General features: G+C 46.1%; 3 protein-coding genes and 1 non-coding gene across 6 annotated transcripts; all 4 read left to right on the top strand.

Annotated features, from left to right (window-relative positions):
- Positions 1-8,184: 8,184 nt before the first annotated feature.
- Positions 8,185-9,334, top strand: LOC100846058. The gene has a single exon (XM_014901490.2). The coding sequence runs from the start codon at positions 8,502-8,504 to the stop codon at positions 9,150-9,152; it is 651 nt and encodes a 216-aa protein (XP_014756976.1). The 5' UTR covers positions 8,185-8,501; the 3' UTR covers positions 9,153-9,334.
- Positions 9,335-11,402: 2,068 nt separating this feature from the next.
- Positions 11,403-17,324, top strand: LOC100845754 (atherin). 2 transcript variants are annotated; one of them, XM_003561135.4, is made up of 7 exons: positions 11,435-12,165; positions 13,178-13,242; positions 13,331-13,382; positions 13,942-14,025; positions 14,849-14,968; positions 16,532-16,605; positions 16,924-17,324. In XM_003561135.4, the coding sequence occupies exons 1-7, from the start codon at positions 11,716-11,718 to the stop codon at positions 17,036-17,038; spliced, it is 960 nt and encodes a 319-aa protein (XP_003561183.1). In that variant the 5' UTR covers positions 11,435-11,715; the 3' UTR covers positions 17,039-17,324. The 2 variants fall into 2 exon arrangements, with proteins under 2 accessions (XP_014756156.1, XP_003561183.1); XM_014900670.2 differs by lacking the exon at positions 14,849-14,968 and having other exon boundaries at positions 11,403-12,165.
- MIR7708B (microRNA MIR7708b) lies at positions 12,509-12,970 on the top strand. Its single transcript, NR_127054.1, is given in 1 exon segment — positions 12,509-12,970. It is a non-coding gene; the product is annotated as a microRNA MIR7708b (primary transcript).
- Positions 17,325-17,876: 552 nt separating the features above from the next.
- Positions 17,877-23,985, top strand: LOC100822778 (probable inactive tRNA-specific adenosine deaminase-like protein 3). 2 transcript variants are annotated; one of them, XM_003557145.4, is made up of 10 exons: positions 17,877-18,233; positions 18,853-18,932; positions 19,011-19,062; positions 19,829-19,902; positions 20,597-20,718; positions 21,222-21,304; positions 21,672-21,753; positions 22,448-22,909; positions 23,050-23,159; positions 23,245-23,985. In XM_003557145.4, the coding sequence occupies exons 2-10, from the start codon at positions 18,875-18,877 to the stop codon at positions 23,456-23,458; spliced, it is 1,257 nt and encodes a 418-aa protein (XP_003557193.1). In that variant the 5' UTR covers positions 17,877-18,233; positions 18,853-18,874; the 3' UTR covers positions 23,459-23,985. The 2 variants fall into 2 exon arrangements, with proteins under 2 accessions (XP_003557193.1, XP_014752576.1); XM_014897090.2 differs by having other exon boundaries at positions 22,445-22,909.
- Positions 23,986-24,703: the final 718 nt, after the last annotated feature.

Raw genomic sequence — 24,703 nt, 5'->3', positions numbered from 1 at the left:
CCGCGGCGGCGCTGGAGGCATGCACGGCGACAAAGCAGCACGCGTAATGGAGCAGTAGTAGGCCATGGCAAACGATGGAGCAACTACGGCGGCGGCAGAGCAGGCGCTGTCGAGTAGGGGCGGCGGAGCAACAGGTCGCGTTCATGCCGTGATGGAATAGCAGGTGCGGCGGAGCAGCGGCAAGTCGCTACAGCGAGTAGCCTGCTGGTAGGAGGAGAAGGAGCCGCCATTGCTTCCTGCATGCGTAGAATGTCGCATCTACTCCCGGATGATATGGTAGCGGCAGGGATGGTAGATCTGACTCTTTCTAATCTATGTTTTTGTACTCGGTATTGGTCAACAATGCATACGTTACTATGCCTAAAGATATCTCCTAACCAAGTGATTTTTAACCTGGTAAAATAATGACTATTACTTGGTAAACAAGTGATATTAAACTGGTAAGAGAATGATTATAATCTGGTAACCAAGTGATATTCATTTGATAAATTAGTGACTATAACCTTATAACCAAGTGGTATTAACCCGGTAATTAAGCAAGTGACAATAACCTGGTAACCAACCGAAATTAACTCGGTAAACAAGTTAGGATAACCTGGTAACGAAGAGATATTAACCTGGTAAACAATCGATAGTCTTTTACGTGGTGCATGTTTGATGTTCAACAAACTGGTAACCAAGTGATATTAATCCGGTAAACAAGAGACCATTACCTTGTATACAAGCGACTAACTTGGTAAACAAGTGATGATAACATGATAAACAAGTCACAGTAACCTGGTAAACAATGCACTATGGTGTTGCTCTGCGTTTAGTACAAGGGATGATAGCTACAGAGATTTATGGCCTTTTTATTTCCGGCTATTTTCTTTTTTTATCGTGCGGGCAAAGGCGTAGAAAGCCCATCGGTCGGGCCGGCCGACCTCTTCACGTTGCCAGCTCATGCTTTCGGTTGGATTGGCTGCTCGCCGCACGCCACGCACGTCCCAAGTCCCCTTTCAGTTTGGCTCGCCCGCACGACCTGCACGTCGCTGTCTCTTTCGGTTCGGTAACTCCTTTCGAGGTAGGATAATAAGAGAGTCCGAACTTCGTTGTTAAAACATATTCGAGTAAGATATATTTTGAAGCATCCGTTGATACGGATCTAATGGTGAAAACGAATTATGAATCGGACACACGGTTTGAGTTATAAAAAAATTTAAATATACAAAATGAACAGGTACAAAATGCTCAAAATCAGCCTTTTGTACGTACATACTGAGTTCGGTGGGCACATCCGCTACATAGTTCCGTCCTTTTGTAAAACAGTTTTTTTTTAGTTTTGTTTGATCCGGCGGGCGATCGAGCCCATAAGTTGCAGCTTGCAACCGGATCGAGATCACCTAATCCAAATCCAGAATCCAATTGAGAATGCAAGGGAAACTTTGAAGAGACTTGACTATACCGTTGGCTCCCCGCTCCCGCTCCTGCTCGGCTCCGTCGCCTTCCCGGCGGCGAGGCCCCTGCCCGTAGCGTTGGTCACCTTCTCGGCGACTCGACCCGATGGATCTGCTCGGTGACTTCGAGGTGGTAGTTCCTCCTCCACCGGCTGCTTGTCCCGGCTCCTTTCTGGAGGCTTTGCCGGCCCCGACTGCTGCCCTACCGGTCTCTCCGGTGGCACCCAGGCCGGTGGAGCCCCCGCGCCTTAACTCCACCATTATTGCTCCTGCTGGCCTTCTTGATGGGACTGCTCCTGCCGGGAAAGGGGGAGCGAGTCAGGGCGTCGTTGATGGCCGCTGGTTGATCGCTCCAGGCGCAAAACCACCGGTCCGACGAGTGTGCCGTTGGGTCCTTCTCGTTTCCGCTCGCTGCTATTAAAGAAGGCATGGGGGAGGTCCTTTCGCTGTCTTGCTTCAAACCACCGGGTGGCGGAGTGTCGCAACCCAGCTGTGTGCTTGCTTTGTGGGAGAGTTGGTCATCGTGCTAATTTGTGCAAGGGGGGAGGTTTGCCGCGGTCTCCTGTTGTGCGTGAGGCTAGGTTTGGACCTGCTCCTCCGTCGGGTCGCGGCTCGTCGACGCCCACTCCTCCGCCACCTCCTCGCGAGCAGACAACGGCGATGGGGTCTCCTGGTGGTGACCCGGTGTGCCGCCGGGATTTCGTCTGCGCGACGGCAGCGAGAACGGAGGAGATGGCCGCTCGGGATCGGGACCTCGGCAGAAGGGCGGTGGTGGCCGTGGTGGTTGGGTTCCAGCCGAGCTTGCATCTGGCGTCGGTCCGGTGGGGCGTGGCGCGCTACTTCCGGATCGCTGAGTCGGAGGTGGAGGTCTCTATCTCCGCTCCGTCAGAATACCTCATCGTCTTCTTCGACATGGCGTACAGGAACGAAGCGCTCCGCATCCTGGGGCCGATGATCATTGGCGACGTCTCCTTCATGCTGTCGGCGTGGTCACGCTTTCGCAAGGCTTCAGCGGCAAAGCTCTACTACAAGGTCCGGGTGTGCCTCGAGGCCGTACCGCGGCACGCCTGGGACGCGGCCTCGGTGGACAAGTTGTTCACGGACGGCTCCATCATCGACGGGCCGGACAACACCACATACTCCGAGCAAGAAACCGCTGTCTTTACGGTTTGGGTGTGGATGGACGACGTCAACAAGCTGGCGCGGAAGGGTTCGCTGCAGCTCCTGGAGCCGGTGGAGATTCCTTCGCCGGATGATTACTTCCCTGAGCTAGGGATTTACGGCGAGGCTCCGATGCCGGAAGGTCCGAAAAATCTGCTGGAGTACGACATTCTGCTTCATCTAGACCGGGTTCTTGACTTCTCCGAGTCGCCGCCGTCGAGCCGGGAGAGCCCTTCCGTGTCGTCTGGTTTCCGCCATCCGACGAGCTGGCATTTTCGCTGGTACCTGGACTACGAGGACGGGACTTTTCCTCCTCGGCAGTCCAGGGGACCGGTACACTCGAGGTTGCGCTTCCCCGATCGGCGTGACGGCGATGGTGGCGACGCGGCGGGGTTTGGTGGCGCCGGTGGCGGTGGCTGCCCTCTGCTCCCCGGGGGCGCCCAGGGTGCCGGCGGCGGTTTGCAGTCCAGGGGTGCTGGGTCGGGCACCGGCGGTGGGAGGCAGGTGGCCGGCCTGCCAATTACTGCGGGCGGGCACGTGGTTGATGGTGCTCTGCCCAAGGGCGCGGTGGGGGACCTACTTACGCCGCCTGAGCTAGTGCTGGCGGATCTGCCACCCGCGACGGAACCGCAGGGAGCTGGGGCGGGCTTTGACCTGCTGACCAGTCCGATGAGGAAGGTTCAGCCAGGAGTGGATTTGTCGGAACTTTTAGCTGTATTACCTTTTCGTGAAAGTGTGCAGATCGAGGGGCACAGGTCGGGTTGTGACCCAATGCTGTCTGAAGCTCAGTTGTCTCACGAGACGTTGCAGGGTCGTGTGGACAGCGGCGTGGCTGGCTCCATGGCGGTGGGACAACTGGCGCCAGCAGCTGCTGTCTCGGGCGCTGTTTTGGAGCTTCCTATCGTGGTTCCTCCTTGTATGGATGAATCGGAGACGGGCTCTCAGGCGTGTCCATCTTCGCCTGATGGGCCTGATGGGCCGGCACTTCAGGTGGGGCCCGACTCTATCGGACCGGATCAGAGGGAGAGGGGGCCTGTTCTGGAGGGGGCTTCTTCTGGCGACTCCCCTTCGGCCCCTGTCCAGGCCTTCCTCGCCGAGTTCTCTGCGCCGACGCCCCTGCCTCTGCTCCCCATCCCCGCGGCGACGGCTCCGACGACAACGGCGATGCCAGGCAAACCTTCTCCTCCGCGCACTTCGAGGTCTAGTGGGCGGCTTGCTGCGAAGTCCTCAAGAGGCCTGTCCACTATGGAGAAGGTTCAACTGGTGCTCCTCAAGAAGAATGGAGGCGGCGGAAATGATGATGTTGGGGAAGGTGGGCTCAAGAAATACAAGGATTTGTAAAAGGACCCTCTCTCGGAGGACTTCATCCGGGCCATCTCCGAGCTGTTCATCGCGACGGCCCCTCGATCCACGGGGGGCAAAGGACTGAAGATCTCGCCGGTGACGACGGCTGCGCCTGCGGTTGTCTAATGGGCAATCCTCGAACTGGTTCGGTTGTTGTTGGTTTTTGTTTCCCAATGTATCCAGCTTTGCTTTCGTTTCGTCTGGGTTGTGTGGAGAGGATGTGGCTCTGTGTTGGTGGTTTCTTCTTCGGCTTGGTGGGAGGTGTTCAGTGTCTGTCGCCTGTTGTTCTGTTGTCTCTGTTTGGATGGTGTTTGTGGTGGTTTTTGGTTCCCCAATGGAATTAGCCTTGTTAAACTGGAATGTCCGCGGTCTGAATAATCCGGCAAAGAGGAGGGCAGTGCAGAGTTTTGTGGCTGACCTCTAGTGCAATGTGGTGTGTCTTCAAGAAACTAAGTTGGCGTCAGTGTCGCAAACTTTGGTCTCTGAATGTCTGGGATCCAGGTTCTGCAAGAATTTTGTCTTTAAGCCGGCCTTGGGAACTCGAGGGGGAGTTCTGGTGGCGGTGTCGGATGATTTCCAGATTTCCAAGTTTGTGTTGGCCCCGGATCTTTTCTCCTTGACTGGTTTGATCCAGGATCGCACTGATGGTTCTTCCTGGACAATTACTGCTGTTTATGGTCCGAATGACGATGGGAAAAAAATTCAGTTCATGCAGGAGTTGCGGCAGATTAAACAGGTTGTTCAGGCAGAATGGTTGATCGCTGGGGATTTCAACTTGATCAGTAGAGTGCCTGATAAGAGCAATGACAATGTGGATTTAAGAATGATGGGCAGATTTCGCGTCGTTCTTGATGATCTGGAATTGATTGATCTGCCTATTTGGGGAAGGCGTTTTACTTGGTCAAACGAGCGAGAGGACGTCACTCTATCCAGGATTGACAGAATTCTCATCTCAAAGGAATGGGGACTCAAATTCCCTGCTTACCAGTATGCCCGGCTTTGACGGCTGTTTCAAATCATTGTCCCCTGTTTTTGAAGAAGATGAATGTGAAGCATTACCGTGGGTTCAGATTTGAGAGTTATTGGCTGAGTTTGGAGGGTTTCAAGGAGATTGTTGCTCAGGCTTGGGCGAAACCGCTGTTCTCTAGCTGTGCCATTAGAAGGCTGCATGTGAGACTCTCTCGCGCTGCCAAGGCCCTCTCTAAATGGAGTAGAGAGCTCAAGAAAAAAGGAAGTTTTGCTAGGCTACTTGCAAATGAGGTTATTTTCCGGCTTGATTTGGCGCAGGAGGACAGGCCCCTCTCCAGCAGTGAAGTGCGGCTTAGAAAGTTTCTGAAAGCCCGACTGCTTGGTTTTGCTGCAATTGATAGAGTTAAGTGGAGACAAAGGTCCAGATTCACTTGGATTAAAGAAGGAGATTCCAATAGTAAGTTTTTTCACATTCGTGCGAATGGAAGGAGAAGGAAGAATCATATCAGTATGCTCTGCTCCAACTCTGATGAAATTTTTGAGCATGACGGTAAGGCTGGCTTGCTTAGAAGCCATTTCGTTGCTCTTATGGGGACCTCATCTCCCAGGGAGGTCTCTCTCGACTTCCAGAGTCTTCAGGTCCCTCGCCGTGATCTCAGCCACCTTGATGAGGTCTTCAGTTTAGAGGAGATCAAAGCAGCCGTGGATGACATGCATGCTGAGAAGGCCCCTGGGCCCGACGGTTTTATTGGTGCTTTTTTCTCGTCCTGCTAGGATATTATCAAGTGCGATCTTCTTGATGCGCTTAATCAGCTGCATGACTTGCGAGGTTCAAACTGGGGGCTGCTTAATTCGGCTCATATTGTGCTGCTGCCAAAGAAGGTTGGTGCTGTCCGTGCCTCGGATTTTAGACCGGTCAGCCTTATGCACAGCGTTGCCAAGATTCTTTGTAAGCTGCTGGCTAGGAGGTTGGCCCCAGAATTAAAGAGCATCATCTCCACCGGTCAGAGTGCCTTCATTAAAGGGCGGAGCATTCAGGATAACTTTCTCTTCGTGCAAAACGCAATCCAAGATTCCTTTCGGAAGAAATGGCCGCTGGTTTTCATGAAACTCGACATTGCGAAGGCGTTTGATTCGGTTCATTGGGCTTTTTTTGCTGGATTTGCTGCAGTGGATCGGCTTCGGACAGCGATGGAGAGATTTAATTGCCATCTCTTTGGCGTCTTCCTCGTCTCGGGTGCTTCTTAATGGCTCGCCGGGTGTTCCTTTCTTGCACAGACTGGGACTTTGGCAGGGAGACCCGCTCTCCCCCATGCTCTTCCTTTTGGTGATGGATCCACTTCAGAGGATGTTGGAGTTAGCGACGGAACGGGGTGTCCTTTCCCCGTTGCAGCATGTGGCTCGGCGAATGCGTGTTAGCCTTTATGCGGATGACGCTGCCCTTTTTGTCAACCCAATCCGTGGTGATATTGTTGCCATTCGGGAGATTTTGTGCTGCTTTGGTAAGGCTTCGGGGTTACATGTCAATCTCACAAAGTGTGTAGCTTATCCTATCAGATGTGAGGGGCTCAACATTCAAGACATTTTGGCTCTGTTTGGGGGAGGATTAGGTGAACTGCCGTGCAAGTAGAGGCGTGTGGCAATACAACCGTTGTTGGACAAGATGGCTGCAAAATTGCAAAAATGGAAAGGAAAGATGCTTTCTAGAGCCGGTCGTCTGGTGCTAGTGAACTCGGTTCTTACCTCTACCACTACCATTTTCCTTTCGATGTTCCCTGCGAGCTCTTGGGCAATTAAAAGAATGGACAAGTTAAGGAGGAATTTTTCTGTAATGGGGAGGAGGATGCGGCTGGGGGACAATGCATGGTCTCTTGGAAGAAAGTCTGTTCACCCAAGAGATTTGGCGGTCTCGGGGTCAAGAATCTGGTTGCCTTCGCTAGTGCTCTCAGGCTTCGTTGGTTGTGGCTGCGTTGGCAACCTGAGGACAGGCCTTGGAAAGGAACTGTGCTGCCATGTACTGAAGTTGATCGGGCTCTCTTCTCGGCTTGCACTGTGATTTCTATTGGCAATGGTATGTTGACCTCCTTTTGGTTTGATAGATGGATTGATGGGGCGGCGCCACTAGATGTTGCCCCTGATCTGTTCCCCCTGGCACGGAGGAAGAAGGTTTCTGTGCATGAGGCGTTGGTGGATGATCTTTGGATGAAGGGGCTGGAGAGATTGAATTCGGCGGGTCAGCTTCGACAGTTCTTTTCCTTGTGGCAGGCGGTGCGAAGCCTGGCGCTCTCTCAGATCTGTGACTCGGTTGTTTGGAAGTTCAACCGCAATGGCATTTATTCTGCAAAATCTGCCTACGAGTGCCAATTCCTGGGACGCGTCCCCTCTCCTTCGCTGCAGAGAGTTTGGAGCATTAAGATGGAAGGCAAGGTCAGGATTTTCTTATGGCTGCTTCTCCAAAACAGATTATGGACTGCAGATAGGCTGCGTGATAGAGGCTGGGCGCATGGAGATCATTGTTCTCTCTGTGATCAAGTGCTTGAGTGTGGAAATCATCTGTTTTTGAGATGTCCGTATGCAAGGGAGGTCTGGCACCTCGCTCGGAGTAACTTCGTGGGTGATCTGCAGCAGGTTTGTGTGGCATCTTCAATCAGCAGGTGGTGGAAATGCTTAACTGTTGGAGCGAGATCACCGGGGCGTAATGCTGCCATGACTTTTGGGGCTTACGTGGCTTGGAATTTGTGGAAAGAGAGAAACCGGCGTATTTTTCAGGGCAAAGATGTTTCCTCTCCGAGGCTCCTGGAGATTATCTCTGCGGAGATTGAGTTCTTTTGCTTGGCGAAAGGTTTGTAGTTTGAGCTTTGTACAGCCGAGCCGTGTGTTGGTTTCGGTTCCTTTTCTGTTTTCGTTCTGTGAAGGGGTTTTGCTCCCTCCTCTTTTTTTTATCAAACTGGCTTCCTCTTCTCCTTTGATGAATCGGCAGAGCACCTGCCTTGGCCCGTCAAAAATAAATAAATCCAGAATCCAAATCCAGCCCTAATAACGCGCTCGCATGATGTGCGCCGCCTCCCGCCGCCGCCGGCCATGGCAGGATCTACCGCCGGAGCTACTGGGCCTCGTGCTCGCGTGCCTCGCGTCCCACGCCGACCGTGTCCGCCTCCCCGCCGTCTGCCGCGCCTGGCGCTCCGGCTCACGGCAGCAGCGGCGGCCGCTCCTCCCGCCGCCGCTCCCGTGGCTCGCGCTCCCTGACGGCGCCTTCCTGATCAGCCTCCCTGACGGCGCGATCCACCGCCTCCATCCCTCCGCCGACTTCTCCCTCCGGCTCTCCACCGGCGACGGCGGCGGCAATATCTTCCTCCACCATCGCGACGGCAGCTACTCCCTGGTGCAGAGCCCTTCTTCCTCCTCTCCGGCCTCCGACCCTCTCCGCGACCTTCTCGCTCCTCTCGCCTCAAGGTGGTGCTGCTGTCCAACCACCTCGCCGCCGCCCTGTTGAAGTGGAATAGTGGCGTCGTCGTCTCTACTCGCCGGCCACCAAGGGCTCTCGGCACGACAGCGGCAGCGACGACGCTGGACTGGGCGCCTCCCGAGGACATGTTCATCGACGACATCGCGGTCTTCAAAGGCGAGATCTACCTCCTCACGGCAGACGACGAGCTCCTGCTCCTTGTCCCGGGTGGCGACGCCGAGCCGCAGATCACAACAACCACGGTGTCGGCGGCCGTGAAGACCGTGCACCGCATCCCGAGAGATGTACAAAGATGGCACGACCCTTATGCGACGGACAAGTACGTGGTCAGGAGGTACCTCGTCGCATCCGGTGAGCAGCTGCTGATGGTGAAGCGGGAGCTCAACGTGCCTCCGTTCCTGCCGTGGGGCTCCAGGATCCACATGCGGACACGCCGGTTCGAGGTCTTTGAGGCGGCGGAGCTCCTGAGCGGCGGCGGTGGGCGGTGGAGACAGGTCGACACGCTGACAGGCCGCGCAATCTTCGTAAGCCAAGGCTGCTCCGAGTCGCTCCCCGGTAGCGATCAGTGTGGCGGCGGTGGCGGAATCAGACAAGATTGCATCTACTTTGTGACCGACGATGAGGCTCACTCCTTTCCGGAGGACCCCCTTTTTGACTCAGGTGTGCATGATGTGAGAAACCGTGCAGTGAGGCCGCTGCCACTGCCGGAGACGGTGGTGGCGCCTGGGGCATGCGACGATCCTTGGTCTCCCACTTGGCTTTTCCCGGAAACTTGAGTCAAACTGGTTGCTAATTTTCAGTTTATGAATGCTCCTCAACTAGCTCTACCATACGAACTGTGTTGAACTTTTTTATTACTCCTGTAGAAGAGATTCAATTAGTGGCTGCGGCACCTAATTTGCACCGTGCCACTTGGTTTTGTTTGCAACTTTGCATCACTTGTTTAATGAATAATGCTTTTACCACCGGTTGATTCGGCACAAATCATTGAGACGAGAACAGATATAGATAATATGAGATTATAGATCATTGGACCAATTGTGTTCTGGGACGCCGTCCACCTGTCGGAGGCAGCGAACCAAGTGATCACCGATTCTCTCCTCGCCGAGGGGCGTCGACGATAATGAACTTAGTTACATGAAATGTATGGACATATGTAACCTTTCTCAGATTCATTCGTTTCACTGCCCCAACATCCAAGCTTGTTGGGAAGACGATCAGTCTTTAAATCTATAGAGTATGAATCAAAATTTTCCTTGCAAGAAAAGAGGGAGAGTTTGGTTCGAATTTAGTTTATAACCTAAAAGGAACAAACAAAAGGAATTCTAGTCAAGCCTATCTCGCAAACAAAGATTCATAAAGCCACAAAGTTGCGCTCGGATTTATCCTAAACGCTGAATCAAACCACATAAAAAAATTATTCAAGAAGAAGAAATCCGCATGCAAGCAAACACCCTTCCTCCCTCTGCACCTGCCGGACCAGACCTGTCTCCCTGCAGTGTTGGACTTCCGTCAATCTCATTTTAGGGTTACATGAGTAAATTACAAGAAACAACCACATTAGAGGTTGGAGTTTCACATAGCTACCAATTTACGTTTTAGTTGCAAAAATCCATCGGATTAGCGTAACCTATCATTCGCTAGCGTCTAAGCTAGTTTCTGACGAGGCAGGTCCACTGATCAAGCCAACGTGGCGTCCATCATGGCATCTCTCTCTGTTCTTCCCAATCTAAAAGCTACAGAGGTAAAGCCCGATGGGTTCTCACAGTCACAAGCCATGCCGCCGGAGAGCCGCACGGCGAGCAGCGGGGGCGAGCGGAGGCGCCCCGGAGCAGCGGCGCGCGACGCAGCGGAGGCTTGCCGGAGCAGCGGCCCACGTGGTTTGACTCCTTCCCCAAGGATGTGCTTCGCCTAGCGGCCTATGACACAATCGAGCCGCCAAGTTTTTTTTAGGGAAATTAGCAGATGCTTTGCTATTGCATTAAGGAGAGAAAGAACAAAGTTACAGACAGAACAGAGCAGTCAAAAAACAGAAAGGGAACCTGAAAAACAAAGCAGTCAACAAAGCAGTTCGGCTGTACGTAAGGAGGAACTAAGTTGCTCAAAGGAGGCTAATCTCATCTCTGATTAGCGCTGTAACTCCTGGAGCAGTTAATTTTTTTGCTCAAAAACTCTTCTATTTCTCTCTTTCCGAATGTTCCACATGTATGATGCGAGCGAGATGATCTTCGTTTTTTCAATGCATTTTGGAGCAGCGTTGAGTCTTTTTCACCATTCTTTGATTGAGCTTGATGCAACAGCATTCTGGAGCAACGGCTGATCAGCAGAGAAATTATGCCAAAACTCCTTTGAGAAGGAACGATCTGAACCCAATACGAGCAGACGACCCTATCTGTTGATCGCACAATTTGCAAGCCCCGTCATGCTGCCAATTTCTCGCCATTAATTTGTGGGCGGTCCATAGTGTGTTATATGAATCAATAGCCAAATAAAAAGCTGGACTTTGCATACCGGGTCGGTACAAAAAACGTTTTAGGAATAATATTACCCCAAAATTCAAATAAAGCTTAGAGTTCTATTTTTTTTTTACTGTATGTCTAGAGTTCTGTTTGATCCCTAGCGAGATGGAAACTGGGAGGAAAAAGAAATACTTGCAAGACGTATTTCACAAATCTCCTATTCAAACAGACAAACGGGTCTTCAAAATTCAAATTGACTCCACAAGGATCGGGCCGAACTATCATGGTATAGTTCTTTATAATTTATTTGACAATAGATATTTGTTTTTATAAATTAGTTCGAATTTGAAGAACTTTGACTTAGAATAAAACTAGAATACCTTAAATTTTGGAACGGAGTCAGCAGATAAATTGATGGTGCATAAACCATTTGTCAAATTGAGCCCAAATTTTCGTGCAAAATAAATGAAACCATATTTCATTATTCTCTCTCTCATTTTTTTCTTCTTAAACCAGGCCAAGGCCAGAGAGAATCGCAGTGGTGTTCACTGTTCAGTCAATTTTTGTTTTGAGGGGAACACTGTTCAGTCAATTTGCGCTCCAAGGTTTTTAAAACTTTGATGTACAAGCTCACGGGCTAAAGCGGATTTCTCTCCACGGCGGCGGTGGCGCTCCCTCCTCCGTCCGCGCGGCGCTCACCTCGGCCGGCGGGCGACGACGCGCGCACCCACCCCGGCCGTCGGCGCTCCTACAAGGCCACTCGACGGCCGATTCCTGCTCGTGCTCGACGTCGGTGGCTCCACATCCTGCTTCGCCCCCACTGCCGGTAGGCTCGCGGCCTTCCCCTCTCGATTCTCGCACGGCACTGAGTACCACCGTCATGGCGTCCCCGCCGCAGCGCCCACCTGCCGCTGCCCCGCCCACGGTCGCATCTGCTCCTCCGGCGACCGCCCCGCAGCCTCTGCCCCGAGCCTTCCCCGCCGCCTCCGCCCCGCCACGCGCCGCCGCCGCCGCGACTCCGACACCGCCACCGCTTTTCACCGGCCGCCCGCTAAACCCTAGCCATGCCTCCCCCGCCCACGGCATCTTCTACCCCGTGGCCACAACCTCCTCCTCCGCCGCCGCCCTTGCGAACCAGCGTCGGGCTCCCAACGCCGGGTACCCCCGTGCCCAGGCCGTCGCTGTCCCCGTCGCGCCGTCTCAGCAGCTCCAGATGCAAACGCAGCCACAGTCGTTCGCTGCCGTGTCGCGGGCGGTGGTGGCGGGTGTGACGCCGCGTCCCGAGCAGCCTCCTCGAGGGGTTCCTATAGCTCCGCAGCCTCATCCCAAGGTACATAACTTATTTTTAGTTTTTATAAGCTTTGAGTGGAAGGAAATTATACTACCTTGCCATTATACCCAGCCTAAGGCTTTGGATCTCCAATTTTATAATTTCTGATACAATTGAAGCTTCTGCCTAATCGGTCATGTGACTTTGTGGATGGATGCACTGGCGACTTGTAGCTTGTGAAAATAGTGGAGATTTGAAATGGTTTATAGCTTGTGAAATTATCGGAGAGAGGACTCGTAGTATTTTGTCGTTGTTTGAACATGATATTTGATTGTAGGGGAAATTGGCCACAGGACACCGTTATTTTGCGGCGTTTGCCCAAACACACCTCCCGATTGTGGATTTGCCCAGGACCATTACAATTCTTGGGACATTTGCTGAAACACACCGCCCGTCCAAAAAGGGAAAGTTGACCTTTTTGTCTGCTCATGACATGTTTTTTAGCTTGAGATGGCTGTTTTGAATAGTTTTTTTCTCTAATGAAAATTTTCCCTGCTCATGAGTCGAACAAAATAATTACTGCGTTCCTCGACCTTATATATGGATGACGGCTGACCTTTGGCATACTGACCCAAGTGCTACTTTTCTTTTTTGTTGTTCACTTTTGAGAATCTGGAGCAAGCTGATCGCTTTCGGATTGAGTATAGGCACGGAAAAGTACTGCTTGATTTGATATGGTCCAAAGAGGCGACATCCTCAAGGAAAAGTAAAGGTGTATTCATTAAATAAATGAAGAAACTCTCCCTTTTTGTACGGGCAGTGTGTTTCGGCAAATGGCCCGAGAATTGTAATGGTACTGGGCAAATCCACAATCGGGCGGTGTGTTTGGGCAAAGACAGCAGAATAACGGTGTCCTGTGGCCAATTTCCCCTTGATTGTACAGTGTTGATTCCTTCTAGCCTTTTAGGCATTCCTGTTAATTAGGATATTCCTTTGTGGTAAATTCTGCAGTCAAGACTGAAATGTGAGGTTCCATTGTAACAATTGTTGTTCTTGTTGGGAAATTTCTTAGGTGAATCCAGTTGCAGCCGTTACTCCATCCCCTCAACATGAAGAGCATAGCAATACAAAGCAAAGGTAACAGAAAAAAACTACCAAGTGTGTAAATTTTGTCTTTTGGACTGGAAAAATACAAGTGAAATTTGGTAATTTGACTCCATTGTAGAGAAAGTACCAAAGAAGACTCTACAACTGTGGTGGTGATCAATGATCGGAAAGTAAGTACATGCTTATTATAATGTCATCTTGTAGACACAAGAGTTGTGAGATACAATGTGCTCATTTGTATCATGGTAAATAGATTTTCTTGTAAGAGGGGACTGATTCTACTTCTTGACTTTTTTTTAACATGGCCAGTTAATATTGGAAATGCAAGTGGATCTTTTATTACCTGTATATTTATCACACACATAAAATGTGTAGCTATCATGAGTTTGTACTTTGTACAGAACATTGATAGGTTGTTTCAGCTCCTAAAGGTAATATGATCACATAGAGTTTAGTCTATTTATTTTCTTAATGGGTTATGATGCTAAGGTTATCTAGTCGGTACTAATGAGATGTGGTTATAACGCTGAGATTAGTACCTGATTCATACAAAATAGACCAGTAGCTCAAGAAGGATAAAAGTTAAAATCATCAAATTTATGCATTGCTTGTTTGTGATCCAGAAAGACATTTTGGTGTCATATCATACAAGAGCTGGATCCTTGTATGCTCTTTGCAAAGGGTAACTTGTTGGTCATTTGTTCTGATCTGATTTTGGTTATTCCAAAGGTTAACTTGTTGGACAGCGAGTCTGGATCCTTGTATGCTCTTTGCCGATCTTGGGTGCGGAATGGTGTTCAACATGAAATTCAGGTTAGCATACTTTCATTCTTTCAGTTGAATGCATAGGTGTTTTGCTTGTTAAAATGATCTTTACTTTGACATTCTCTAAATCTGTTCCTTCTAAGTTTAAACCTGCCTCAAATAACTTTCTGGTGTTCTGTAGAACAACTTTCTGCTAGTTTTCCCAATTCAAATTCTGATCTTTGACTCCTTGATTAAATGTATGTGTCCTTCACACAAATATTCTGTGTGCTCTTTGAGAAAGAAAACTGGTCATTAGTTGGGTAGTATTTTGTTAGGAAATTGAGGTCATAGTGAATTTGAGGCATTTATCCTAGAAGACCTTTATTTTGGAATTACCATTGAATCTTCCTGACAAATTTTGCTCACGTGCATTACTTCAAAGGATAAATATGTATTCTGTACTCCAAAAATATTATCTGAGTTAGATACGTTCTTCACTTTGTCTATGCAAAGCTCATTGGAAGATTTTTTTTGTCTTACTTTAAATGCAATTGTGCAGTGTCCATGTACTGCTGGGTTTATTGTTGTGTGTTTTTTCTCTTAAATCTTCCTGGCAAAGTTTTGTTCACCTTTATTTTGCATTAAAGGATGAGGTGTGTATTCTGCACACCAAAAACATGATCTGATCTATATACAGTCTTCACTTGTGTAGACAAAGATCATCAGAATATACATTTTTGTCTCACAGTAAAATCTAAAATGCAATTGTCTGCCTACAGCTGGGTTTGTTATTGTGTGTTTTGGGGCTTCCCTCCTATTACTTTTAAATGCTATGTATTTGTTTTCTCTTATTCACTTTTTTAATTATTTATCTCACTTCTTTATTCAGCCAAGATTTGTTGGAAACGTTGCACCACTTCTTCCAAGACCTTTGCCGGCCTCAGTTGTAGATTCTAGGATATCTGAAAAGCACAATGATACTGAAAATGAAGATTCAGAAGAAGAGAAGGTATCTTGTAAAAATAAACTTTACATCGACATACTGCTTCGAAGCACAATGATACTGAAAATGAAGTAGCCCAACTACTTTGATTCAATGCTGTTAATACTTAATTGGTACAAATGCACTGTTAAGCATACTGCTTCGACATAGGTGTGGTCATTCAGGCATTCAGGTAATATTATCGTTTCGGTTAGGTCATTGGGATTCCAAAAAACTAGGTTTCCCAAAGTGACAACCAAACCCTCCTGTCCCAGCATAATGATCGAATCCATAATGACGAGAGAAGGGTTCGGTCTAATCAGATACCCTTAAAACCGAACTAGATAAGAAAACCATCAAACAGTTAATCTTCTCAGCATGCCTTCAGAGAATATATTAACTAATTCAACGGCAACCAAATTTAAGAAAGCAAAGCAAGAAATAGGAGCAGTAACTACAGATCCAAAAATTGATCTACCAATCAATTAACAAGGTGCATTAGTTACAAGAAACAAAACACAGAGCCACACATGCTGGAATCAATTGGAAGGTTTGATATTAGAAAATCAAGCAATCAAGAAACGGGCACAACCATGAAACAACCCAGTGCGTTGTGCTCGGCCGCTCGAAATCATCATGCTGCTTGCAGAAACAGCCCAATGTGTTGTATCACACATTTTAGGTTTTGAAGGATTAATAAGCTTCTTTCATAGGCAATACCTGAATTTCTGAAGCATATCTTTGCAAGGGCATTTGCTAACTCAGTAACTCACTGCCAATACCACAGAATAGTGTGTTATTATGTCCAGTATGGTCCAGTTAGTTGTGTGACTTGATGTAGGCATGCATTAACCTTTTTAGTTTGAGGTTCCGTGTTTTGCCAGCCGAAAAGAGGCTAGATGAAGTTGTGGCTTCATTTTTGCATGTCATGATCGATTGTCCTCTACCTAACATAGACCTTCACAAGCATTTTTCAGCATTTTTCAGCTCTTGGCATGTTGTTATTTTATAATATTTTTACAAAATGAGATAATTGACCCGTAAACTCCACCGCTTCTTCGGGACCTGCGTAGACTAGAGCGGAAATTTCAGTTCTGCCCTGTTTCATCCTTTTCTTACCTTTTACTCATTTTCTGTTTACATACAAAAAGTATTTTAAGTCGTATCATCCTGCGAATGTTACAGTTGTTTTTGTCCACTTCTAATTCTTTTTGAGTCCCTTGTTTGTCCGTTCCGGAAAATTAGTTTTTATTTGCCCATTGGGAAGGCTTAAATTGGGTAGGCCAGCACTTCCTTAAATTATATCGAGCTAAAGGTTCCAAACCTGTTGGCAACATTGGGCTCATCTGTTGTACCTTAACAGAACATGTGACATTGTAAAGATTATTTCTCAGTTCTTGGGACTGAAGGGATAAAGGGTGATTTCTCTTTTGGTGGTGAGATTCTTAGGTGAAATTTACTTGCTCATGACCTTCTGTTCCCCACCACCTTTTGTAGTTGGTGGTGTTTTTACCTCCATTATCTTTTCAATGTCACCAGAACCACTTGTGCTGATTCTGATACTATTGGATTTGATCTTTCATTCTGCAGAATGATACTGGTGAATATACTGCAGCTGACTTATTAAAGCAACATGTAAATCGTGCAAAAAAGATACGCGCTAGGTATGCATTTTTCTTCTCTCAGCTCTTTCCTACCTTCTTATTAGAGGTTGAATCAATCAGCAGATGAAGATTAGGCCAAAATATTGTGAGAACAGTAATAATTTTGTAGGTGAAATTATGGCAGTGGAATGGAGATGATTGGTTTTTCTTTCCTTTGTGGGGTTATCATTAAGTCGATAATTAAATGAGCCATTTTCTTGCTCAGAGTTGACAGCTTATTAAATTGGTAAAGTAGCAGTTCGCACACATAAATTACAAATGGAAACATAATATTATGATCCGATTTTTCTTCCATTTTGACATAAGTTTGTTTGGCAGATTGCGCAAGGGGCGGCAATCCCGGATTGAAAGGTACAAGCAGCGCCTTGCATTTCTCTTGCCCCCACCACCGTCGCCGCCCACCGAGCCTGGAAAGCATGATGGACGTCCATAAAACTGACCGATGATATTGTAGGCACCATGGCTTCCACGTAGCCTTTGTAATCTATGTGTTAATTCACAGAATCTGTAGAAGTTGAAACGTCATTCCAGTTGTTGTACTGTTACTGTGTTTTAGGATTCGTTTCAGTTGCCTTATAACCAACATCGAACTTTGCAGCTTTCCCTGTGTTGTTACTCGGGACAGCGTAGCTGTTTTCCTCTTCTGAGAACCCTTTGCTCTATGCCTCTATTCATCGTCTTAAGTACTCCGTATCTTTTTTAGTCCGGCATTGAAACTATTTCTAGTGTGGCACAGCTGCTTCTCTTTATTTTTTCAGAATTTTATTTATTATAATAGGTTACCAGTAACTTGATTTTACAGTTTTTGTGTGTGTGCGTTGTGTGACCATGCACGAATGAGAAATTCATGACCTCTTGCTGGCAGTCAGGTAACTGCACTTTCAGAAATTTATGTGAAGCAGTGTTTTCTTTGTACAAGTTGAATTGAGGCAAGCTGTTTAGAACATTTTGAAGCGCCTTACATGCTTCGACTATTTGACATTAACTCTCTAAAACGATTATTCAAGTAAAATTGAATCCCGCCGTGCAAAGGAAATGACACATTACTATGATCTCGTTTCAACAGCACCAGGGCGGCCATCTTACGTTCTCCACGCTGCAGCTCCTCGATGCTGAATCCCCTAAAAAAAAAAGAAAAAAAAACTCCTCGATGGTGAATCATCGGCCCCGCCGGGGAGCGTTCCTGGAATGTTAGTTGGGCCGGGTCAGATCGGTACGGTTCACACCTCGGTCAATTTGGTCGGCCCAGCCCAACTACGGATCACTGTCTCTCTTCCTCCTCGTGGTTTGCCTCTTTCCTGAATCCTGATTCCCATGCGGCGGCGGCTCTTCTAGCTCTGGCCGAAGTCGCGGTGGCCGGCGGCGCCGTTCCCTTCCCTTCTCCGGCGGGCCTCCCACGCCTCAACGGAGGAGAAATCCCGCGCAGCCACGAAGCAGCCGGCGCCGTCTCTCCTTCGTGCCACGACGCGCCTCTTCCTGCACCGGCACATTGGCACTACTGCCAGCCCGCCGCTCCTCTGTTCGCCACTTCGCCGTCCTCCGCCGAGAATCCCTCTCCGCCGTCCTCCGGGAACGAGCAGCCCCCTCCGCCGGCCGCCGCTGCACTGTGCAAGACTGCAGCTCGCCAGGTCAGTTTCCCACTTTGCCCTGCCTCCTCCCATCTCCACTCTCCGGTTCTCCACTTCTCCCTGTTCATGCCCGAGTTGGCACCTTGACTGAATTTTAATTCCGTTGTACTCTTCAACTTTGATGGAAATTTGGACTGTTTTTTTAGAGGGAAATTTGGAACTGTTAGTATGGCTTAGTAGACAATGACTACCAATTTCAATTGCTAGTACTTCATCTTCTTCTCCTGTAGGTCAACAATGGCTACCAGTTTCAATTGTTAGTAGTTCCTCTTCTCCTGTAGGTCAACAATGGCTACCAATTTCAGGGACATAGACAGAGTAATTTTCATTCTCGTGTAAAAATCACTAATTTATATATATTACTCCCTCCGATCCAAAATAAGTGCTAGTTTTGAACTGAGCCTAGTATTAATGTTTATTATACATATACAAACGTATCCGAGCTCCAATACCTCCATGCTATTACCTGCCTCTTTTATTTATCGGATTTATCCACCCATCTAGCTTTTCTTGTTTACTGCCAGTTAGCTTTTGATCTGTTGCGGCAACTTGGGAATTAAGTTAACTCAATTTCTGGCCTTAAGAATCTGCCCGTGAGTCCTTTGTTTCTTGACTTCAGCTTCCATTGAGATTTTGTTGCCATGGCATGGGAGCTTATTGAGGTTGCTGGCAACCTAACTCCCTTTCAACATTCTACAGGTATCTCCTTTAATTACTATAGTTTGTGTTGCAATTCTAGTTTCATTGTTTTTCTTTTATTGTTCCTTTGATTGCCAGTTGATGTGGTGGCTGCAAAGATTGAATCCAAGGTAGCCAATGCTCTCATTAGGTAAATGCCGTCCTCTCTTAGTTATTGTTTATTTAGTTGGTACTTTTTGGGTTATTGTTTATGAGTCTCAAGCAGCAATTAACAAGGTTTTGAGGTGGACAATATTGCTGGCAATTCCTTCTTTTTGTCTTAAGTAAATCGACGAAAAGAACATAGATTTGCATGTGAAACAGTTTTCTTAATCCCAACTCTGCTGAAACGAAATAATTCTTGTTTTTGATCCATTATGGTATAAAAGGGGAGTTCAGTTTCAACCATATTTGGTTAATACACCTGGATATCTTTTTGGAAGCTTGTTTTTAAACCACAACTGGCGGATACTTTTAACAGAAGTTAATGCAATGATTTTATTTGTTAAGTGACAATTTTTTTTTCATAAGTTGATCTGCAGATTACACCTGATAACTGTATTTTAGTTATATTCGTTCACACAAAGCTGAAATTTCATGTTTCTTTAATCTCTTTTGGTACTCCCTCCGTCCAACAAACGATGTCTCAACTTTGACTAAATTTGAATGCATCTATACACTAAGTCATGTCTAGATACATCCAAATTTTGATAAATTTGAGACATCTTTTGTTGGACGGAGGGAGTATTTGGTTTGACATTTCCATTCTAAATTTCTAAATGATATTAGTCACGCATTGACATATAGGACCGTTGTGCTGAGTCTTTTTGGAGTTAATGTTGTTCCTTTTTTAGTTGGTTTAATGTTTTTTTTGTAATATTCTGGGCCCTCAATTTTTAGTGCATATGCCATTACAGGCAATTGAATCAGGTACTGCCACTGGAGAATCTGCGGCATGTTAAGCGGGTGCGTCGGCGTGTTGATAGTGGTGGTATATGCATTTTTATCTTGGTTCTCAATTGTTTTTGTTTGCCTGAATGCACTAACTTCATACTTCCATAAACGTGCACACATGGTCACTGAAGTCATGACACAGCTCTATATGTACTGCTATGATTATCATATAGGAGATAAGATTTAATGTTTTGCAGCGCAACCTTGTGGTCGACCCATTGTTACTTTTGTAGAATGAATCAACACTTAGCAGCCTTCATAAGATCATCAGGATGTAGGATGCTGATTCTGATCTGTAAAATTTTCTTCATGCAGTGGCACCCTTATATGCTCTTGTAGAATGAATCAACACTTAGCACGCACGCCAAAGTTTTGAAGTAATTTTTCATGCAACGGTACCCTTATATACTGATGTTGTCATGCGAGACACTGAACCTTGATTTAGAGAACCTTAATCTTTAGCTAAGAAAGCAGATGAGCCAGCTCTTCAACTTGGAACTAAATTGAGCAGCTCAGTGTTTTTTGATGGATGTGCCACTGAGCCACTAATCATGTCATAGACCTTAATATTCAGCTAATGCTAGGAGATCCATCATAGATTGTGGAAATAAAACTGAGCAACTAACAAAATATTTAAAGCTGGGTATACCATGTGACCAGTAGTTATTTAAAGACAATTTGGTTCTCCCTCTTTCCTGTCTAATTCCATTGTCTTGGTTTTTCTCTGACAGAAAAATCTGAGTTGTCAATCATCTTATGCCTTTCCACTGGGCCTGAAAATTGTAGAAATGGGTTTCCAGAAGATGTACAGAAGTTAGTGGATACATACCAGCTGAGCCCTTTCATTGCTAAAGTAAGTCATCTTATCCTATTGTCCTATCATCTTATGCCTTTCCACTGGGACTTAACTCTGGTCTACTGCTTTTGTGTTGTATTGGAACGATTTTTCACTTCTCTTGGATCAAACTAAGCACATGAAAATGGTAACATTAGCTTGCCTTCACCTGCTAGTTTCTACTATATAGTGAAATTTTGTCATACATTTGTCATGGATGATAAGTGTGATCTCTAGTTTCATCTAAGCGGCAACTACTACTAAGTTTTCTCTGTCTGTCTGTTAATGATCTGAAAGCAACACAATCCATCTTCCAAAATGCACTATACCAGGAGCGTTGGTTAAATAAATTGCATTTTCTTCAGTAAAAATGTGGATCATAATGATAGTGATAAAGCTGTAACTAAATAGTTATCACTCTTGATGTATGGATATAGAATCAACTGAAGTTGGCTCGATATTTACAGCTGAAGCATTTCATATGTTGATATTTATATTTGCTATTGGCAAGTCTTTCACAGGTTTCCGGTTATCCTGCTATGTCAAAAGAGGAGTGGCAAGAACAGTGTAAACTTTGGCCAACATCTTATCATCCCCCAAATGAGTATGTTCCTACTTCTCATTTCGGGCTATATAATGTATTTCCTGTGTTTAACAAAATTTAATGTTGTTGGTTATTCCTGTGCCGTACACTTGACTGCTTTGATCAAGTGGGCAAGCTTTGCTAGGCCAAACGATCCATGTAGCATGAAACACACCGGCCATAAGCCAAATCTATTATGTCATGGTGAACCAAATAGGCTCAAAACTGTAGTGAAATATTTCCTCTCCTTGTTAGGTTGCACTTATAGCTTGTTGTCTTTGGAAGTTTGGATATTACTAGTATTTTAATTGCAACCTACAAATATAGTAAATGCCGCGTAGTAACTCATAAGAAACATTTCTGATGAACTTATCTTTTCATGTCGCAGAATTGATGGTGTATCTGGATTTAAAGAGGAGGAATTACCATCAATATTTGATCGCATGAGGACTGCTATCCAATTATCAGAGGTGACTACTACTGATTTGCAGAATTTATTTATTGCTACACTATTCTACTGAAAATTCCCATTGTTCTCTAAATATTTTCTTTGTGTGCGTGCTGGTGCCTTTGGATGCTAGTCAGTGCTGTTGCTTTATTAGCTATTTAGGGTGGTTTTCACAATATTATTTTGTATAGCTTTATTATCTTGCTTGAACTCTACGAAGTAATGAATCCGCATTGAAGATTTGCAGACATACTACTAAGTTGAACCGAAATGATGGCTGATACTTTGGAGTTGCTCTTGTTATCTTACATGGAGCTACTTTCATTTGAGTTTAAATCACATATATTAAAGTAGCCATTCAATAGTTTAGCAAGCAATAAAAATAAAGTATCCAGTCTATTAAACCTCAGAACACAAACTTTCAGTAAACATGTTAGAAGGGATGGGGATGCAAGCAAGTTTGAGGACCAACCAAACACTAAATTGTGATAATATTTGTTCGAGGATAGACAACTAGTGACATCAATCCTTTGTTTGAGAAAATAAATTTGTTGTTCTTAAGTGCCAAATCTAAATTTAGGCAGCTGTACTGTTAACTTTGACAAGAACAACATGTTTTATGTTTTTTCTTATTTAGATGATGTGATCTTGGTTTGCGGGTTGTTGGGTGTAGGACGTCATTTTTTGTTGACTTCATGGCTGTGTTATTTTAGCAGGTCGGCAATGTTGCCATTATTGTCGATCCATCAAGTATGGAAATAATTTCAAAGGCTAAAGACAAAACGCACCAGCATGATGCTTCTCTAAGGAACACATGTGCCAGAGTCGAAGCAGAGAACGGTTGCTGTTTGGCTGAAGCAACTGAGGCTAATGATGATGGCAAGTTGTTGCTGTCAAGCTCCCATGTTAACAATGGCCTAAACATGGAGGTCTCTTGTATGAACTCCTGGGGATGGATGAAAAGAAGTTCTACTGAGCAGAAGACATTGCCCTCTGAAGATGGTTTTCTGTGGCATCCTCTGAGACATGCTGCCATGGTTGCCATTGAAAATGCCGCTGAGAGGGATAGAATACTGTTCCGTACTTCAAGTTCGTCAACAACTGAAGCAAAACTAAATGGCGATATGGAGAATTGTTCGGATAATGAACTAGCAAAGCGGCTAAAGATAGATGCAAAAGTGAGCCTTTTTATATCTGCCCTTCAATGGTTGCCACTTGTCTTTAATAACATTACTGTTGTAACGGCAGACTTAAAATATTGCACGTCTGTTGTGCCTTTCTTTTCTACTAATCTAACAAGTTCAAATTTGAACATCAGGATAAAGAACAATCTGAGAATGAAGAATGCTGCAGTGACTTGTCTGGAAGAAACAGACCATATCTTTGCACAGGATTTGACATCTACCTTGTTTGGGAACCATGCACGATGTAGGTTCACTGTTATCAGAGTATTGCCATCATTTTCTAGTTGTTGCCTACTGTTTAGTTTTCTGACATGTTTGTTTATGTGAAGGTGTGCTATGGCACTTGTACACCAAAGATTCAAGCGTGTCTTCTATGCTTTCCCTAATCCAAATGATGGAGCACTGGGCACTGTCCACAGATTGCATGGGGAGAAAAGTCTAAATCACCATTACTCTGTGTTTAGGATAAAAGTCCCTGACCAGTATTTGAATGGTTCAAGTGATTGTTCTGAAAAGGCATCTTCAGGTTTTGTATCATCGTAATTTTGAGAAACCCATGAGCTCCAAGCTTGTTGCTTCTGGTTTTACCTTTTTTTTTAGAGGAGGCAGCATCGGTGGGCTTCTGGTTCCTTGTCTTCACTTCTCTGAGGACGGTGACTCCGGTCTTTGGCTCACCTGTGATATGAACCTACTCTTGTAAGGCTGTAGCCTTGGACAATTTGCGGGGGCCTTCTCTCTTCCAGGTGTTGCGGTGCTTGTTTTCTGCTGTGTGTACCTTCTCCATCTAGGTGCCGGGCAACATCAGGGGCCGAGTCTGAAGGATGGTGATGTACAAGGCTCCTGTGGACTGGAATGTAATTTTCTTTTGCTTCAGGAATTTTTCTGGATTTTACAGGGGTTTAGTTGTATACTTGTATGGATTGACCCATGTATCACAGTGCCTTTGCAACCCAAAAGAAGAAGAAAAATGGCATGAGCTTTTATTCTGCAGCAAAAGATATCTCAGATGCAGACTGATTCAGTTTTCTTTTGTCAACTTTGTATGGTTTATCATTTGCGTAGATCTTGAACTGCCTGCCGAGCCAGAATTTTTGTGCTGCATAAAATTCGTGATGACAAGTTCTTTATCGAAAGAACCTTTTTCTCTTGTTGCTTCCCCCAATAAGGCAAAGGCCTTAGGGCATGTTTCCTCTAAGTATAGTGTTGGTTGGCGATTTCGTAAATGTAATCAGGAGTAATTGGTACCCATTACCAGAAAACTAATACTTCACCTCTGATCCTAAATTCCTGACTCAAATTTGTCCAGATATGAATGTATCTATTCTTAAAAAATGTCTAGATACATGTAATATTTTGACAATAATTTAGGATCGGAGGGAGTACTGTACAATCAGATTCAGATCATCCATACTTAGGAACAATTTTGTTCCCCAATATTTTGAAGTTATAAAAGAAATTAGTACGTGCTAAAGAAAAAAGAAAAAAAGAAAACCGTGAACAAACCAAACTGAAATTCATAAAAAGGGAAATACAATACGTATATGGGACGGAAACATAAATTCCGAAATTTCCGGATCCGACTACAACTCCAAGATCCTTGCATCAATTTTGATACCGAAATCCGAAAATAGTTTACCGAAACACACAATCACACAAATGCTTGATAAACACACGGATACAAATAGAAACCACTAGGTATGACCGCCACATGAACCCGCATGGGCCGTCGGACTTGATCAGCTCGCCGAGCCGGCGTCGCCGTCGCCGGTGCCGACAAGTGTCTGTGCA

The sequence above is a fragment of the Brachypodium distachyon genome, chromosome 1 (assembly GCF_000005505.3).
Source record: "Brachypodium distachyon strain Bd21 chromosome 1, Brachypodium_distachyon_v3.0, whole genome shotgun sequence".
In the NCBI taxonomy this organism is placed as follows: domain Eukaryota; kingdom Viridiplantae; phylum Streptophyta; class Magnoliopsida; order Poales; family Poaceae; genus Brachypodium; species Brachypodium distachyon.
This window is presented reverse-complemented; position numbering and strand designations above follow the sequence as displayed.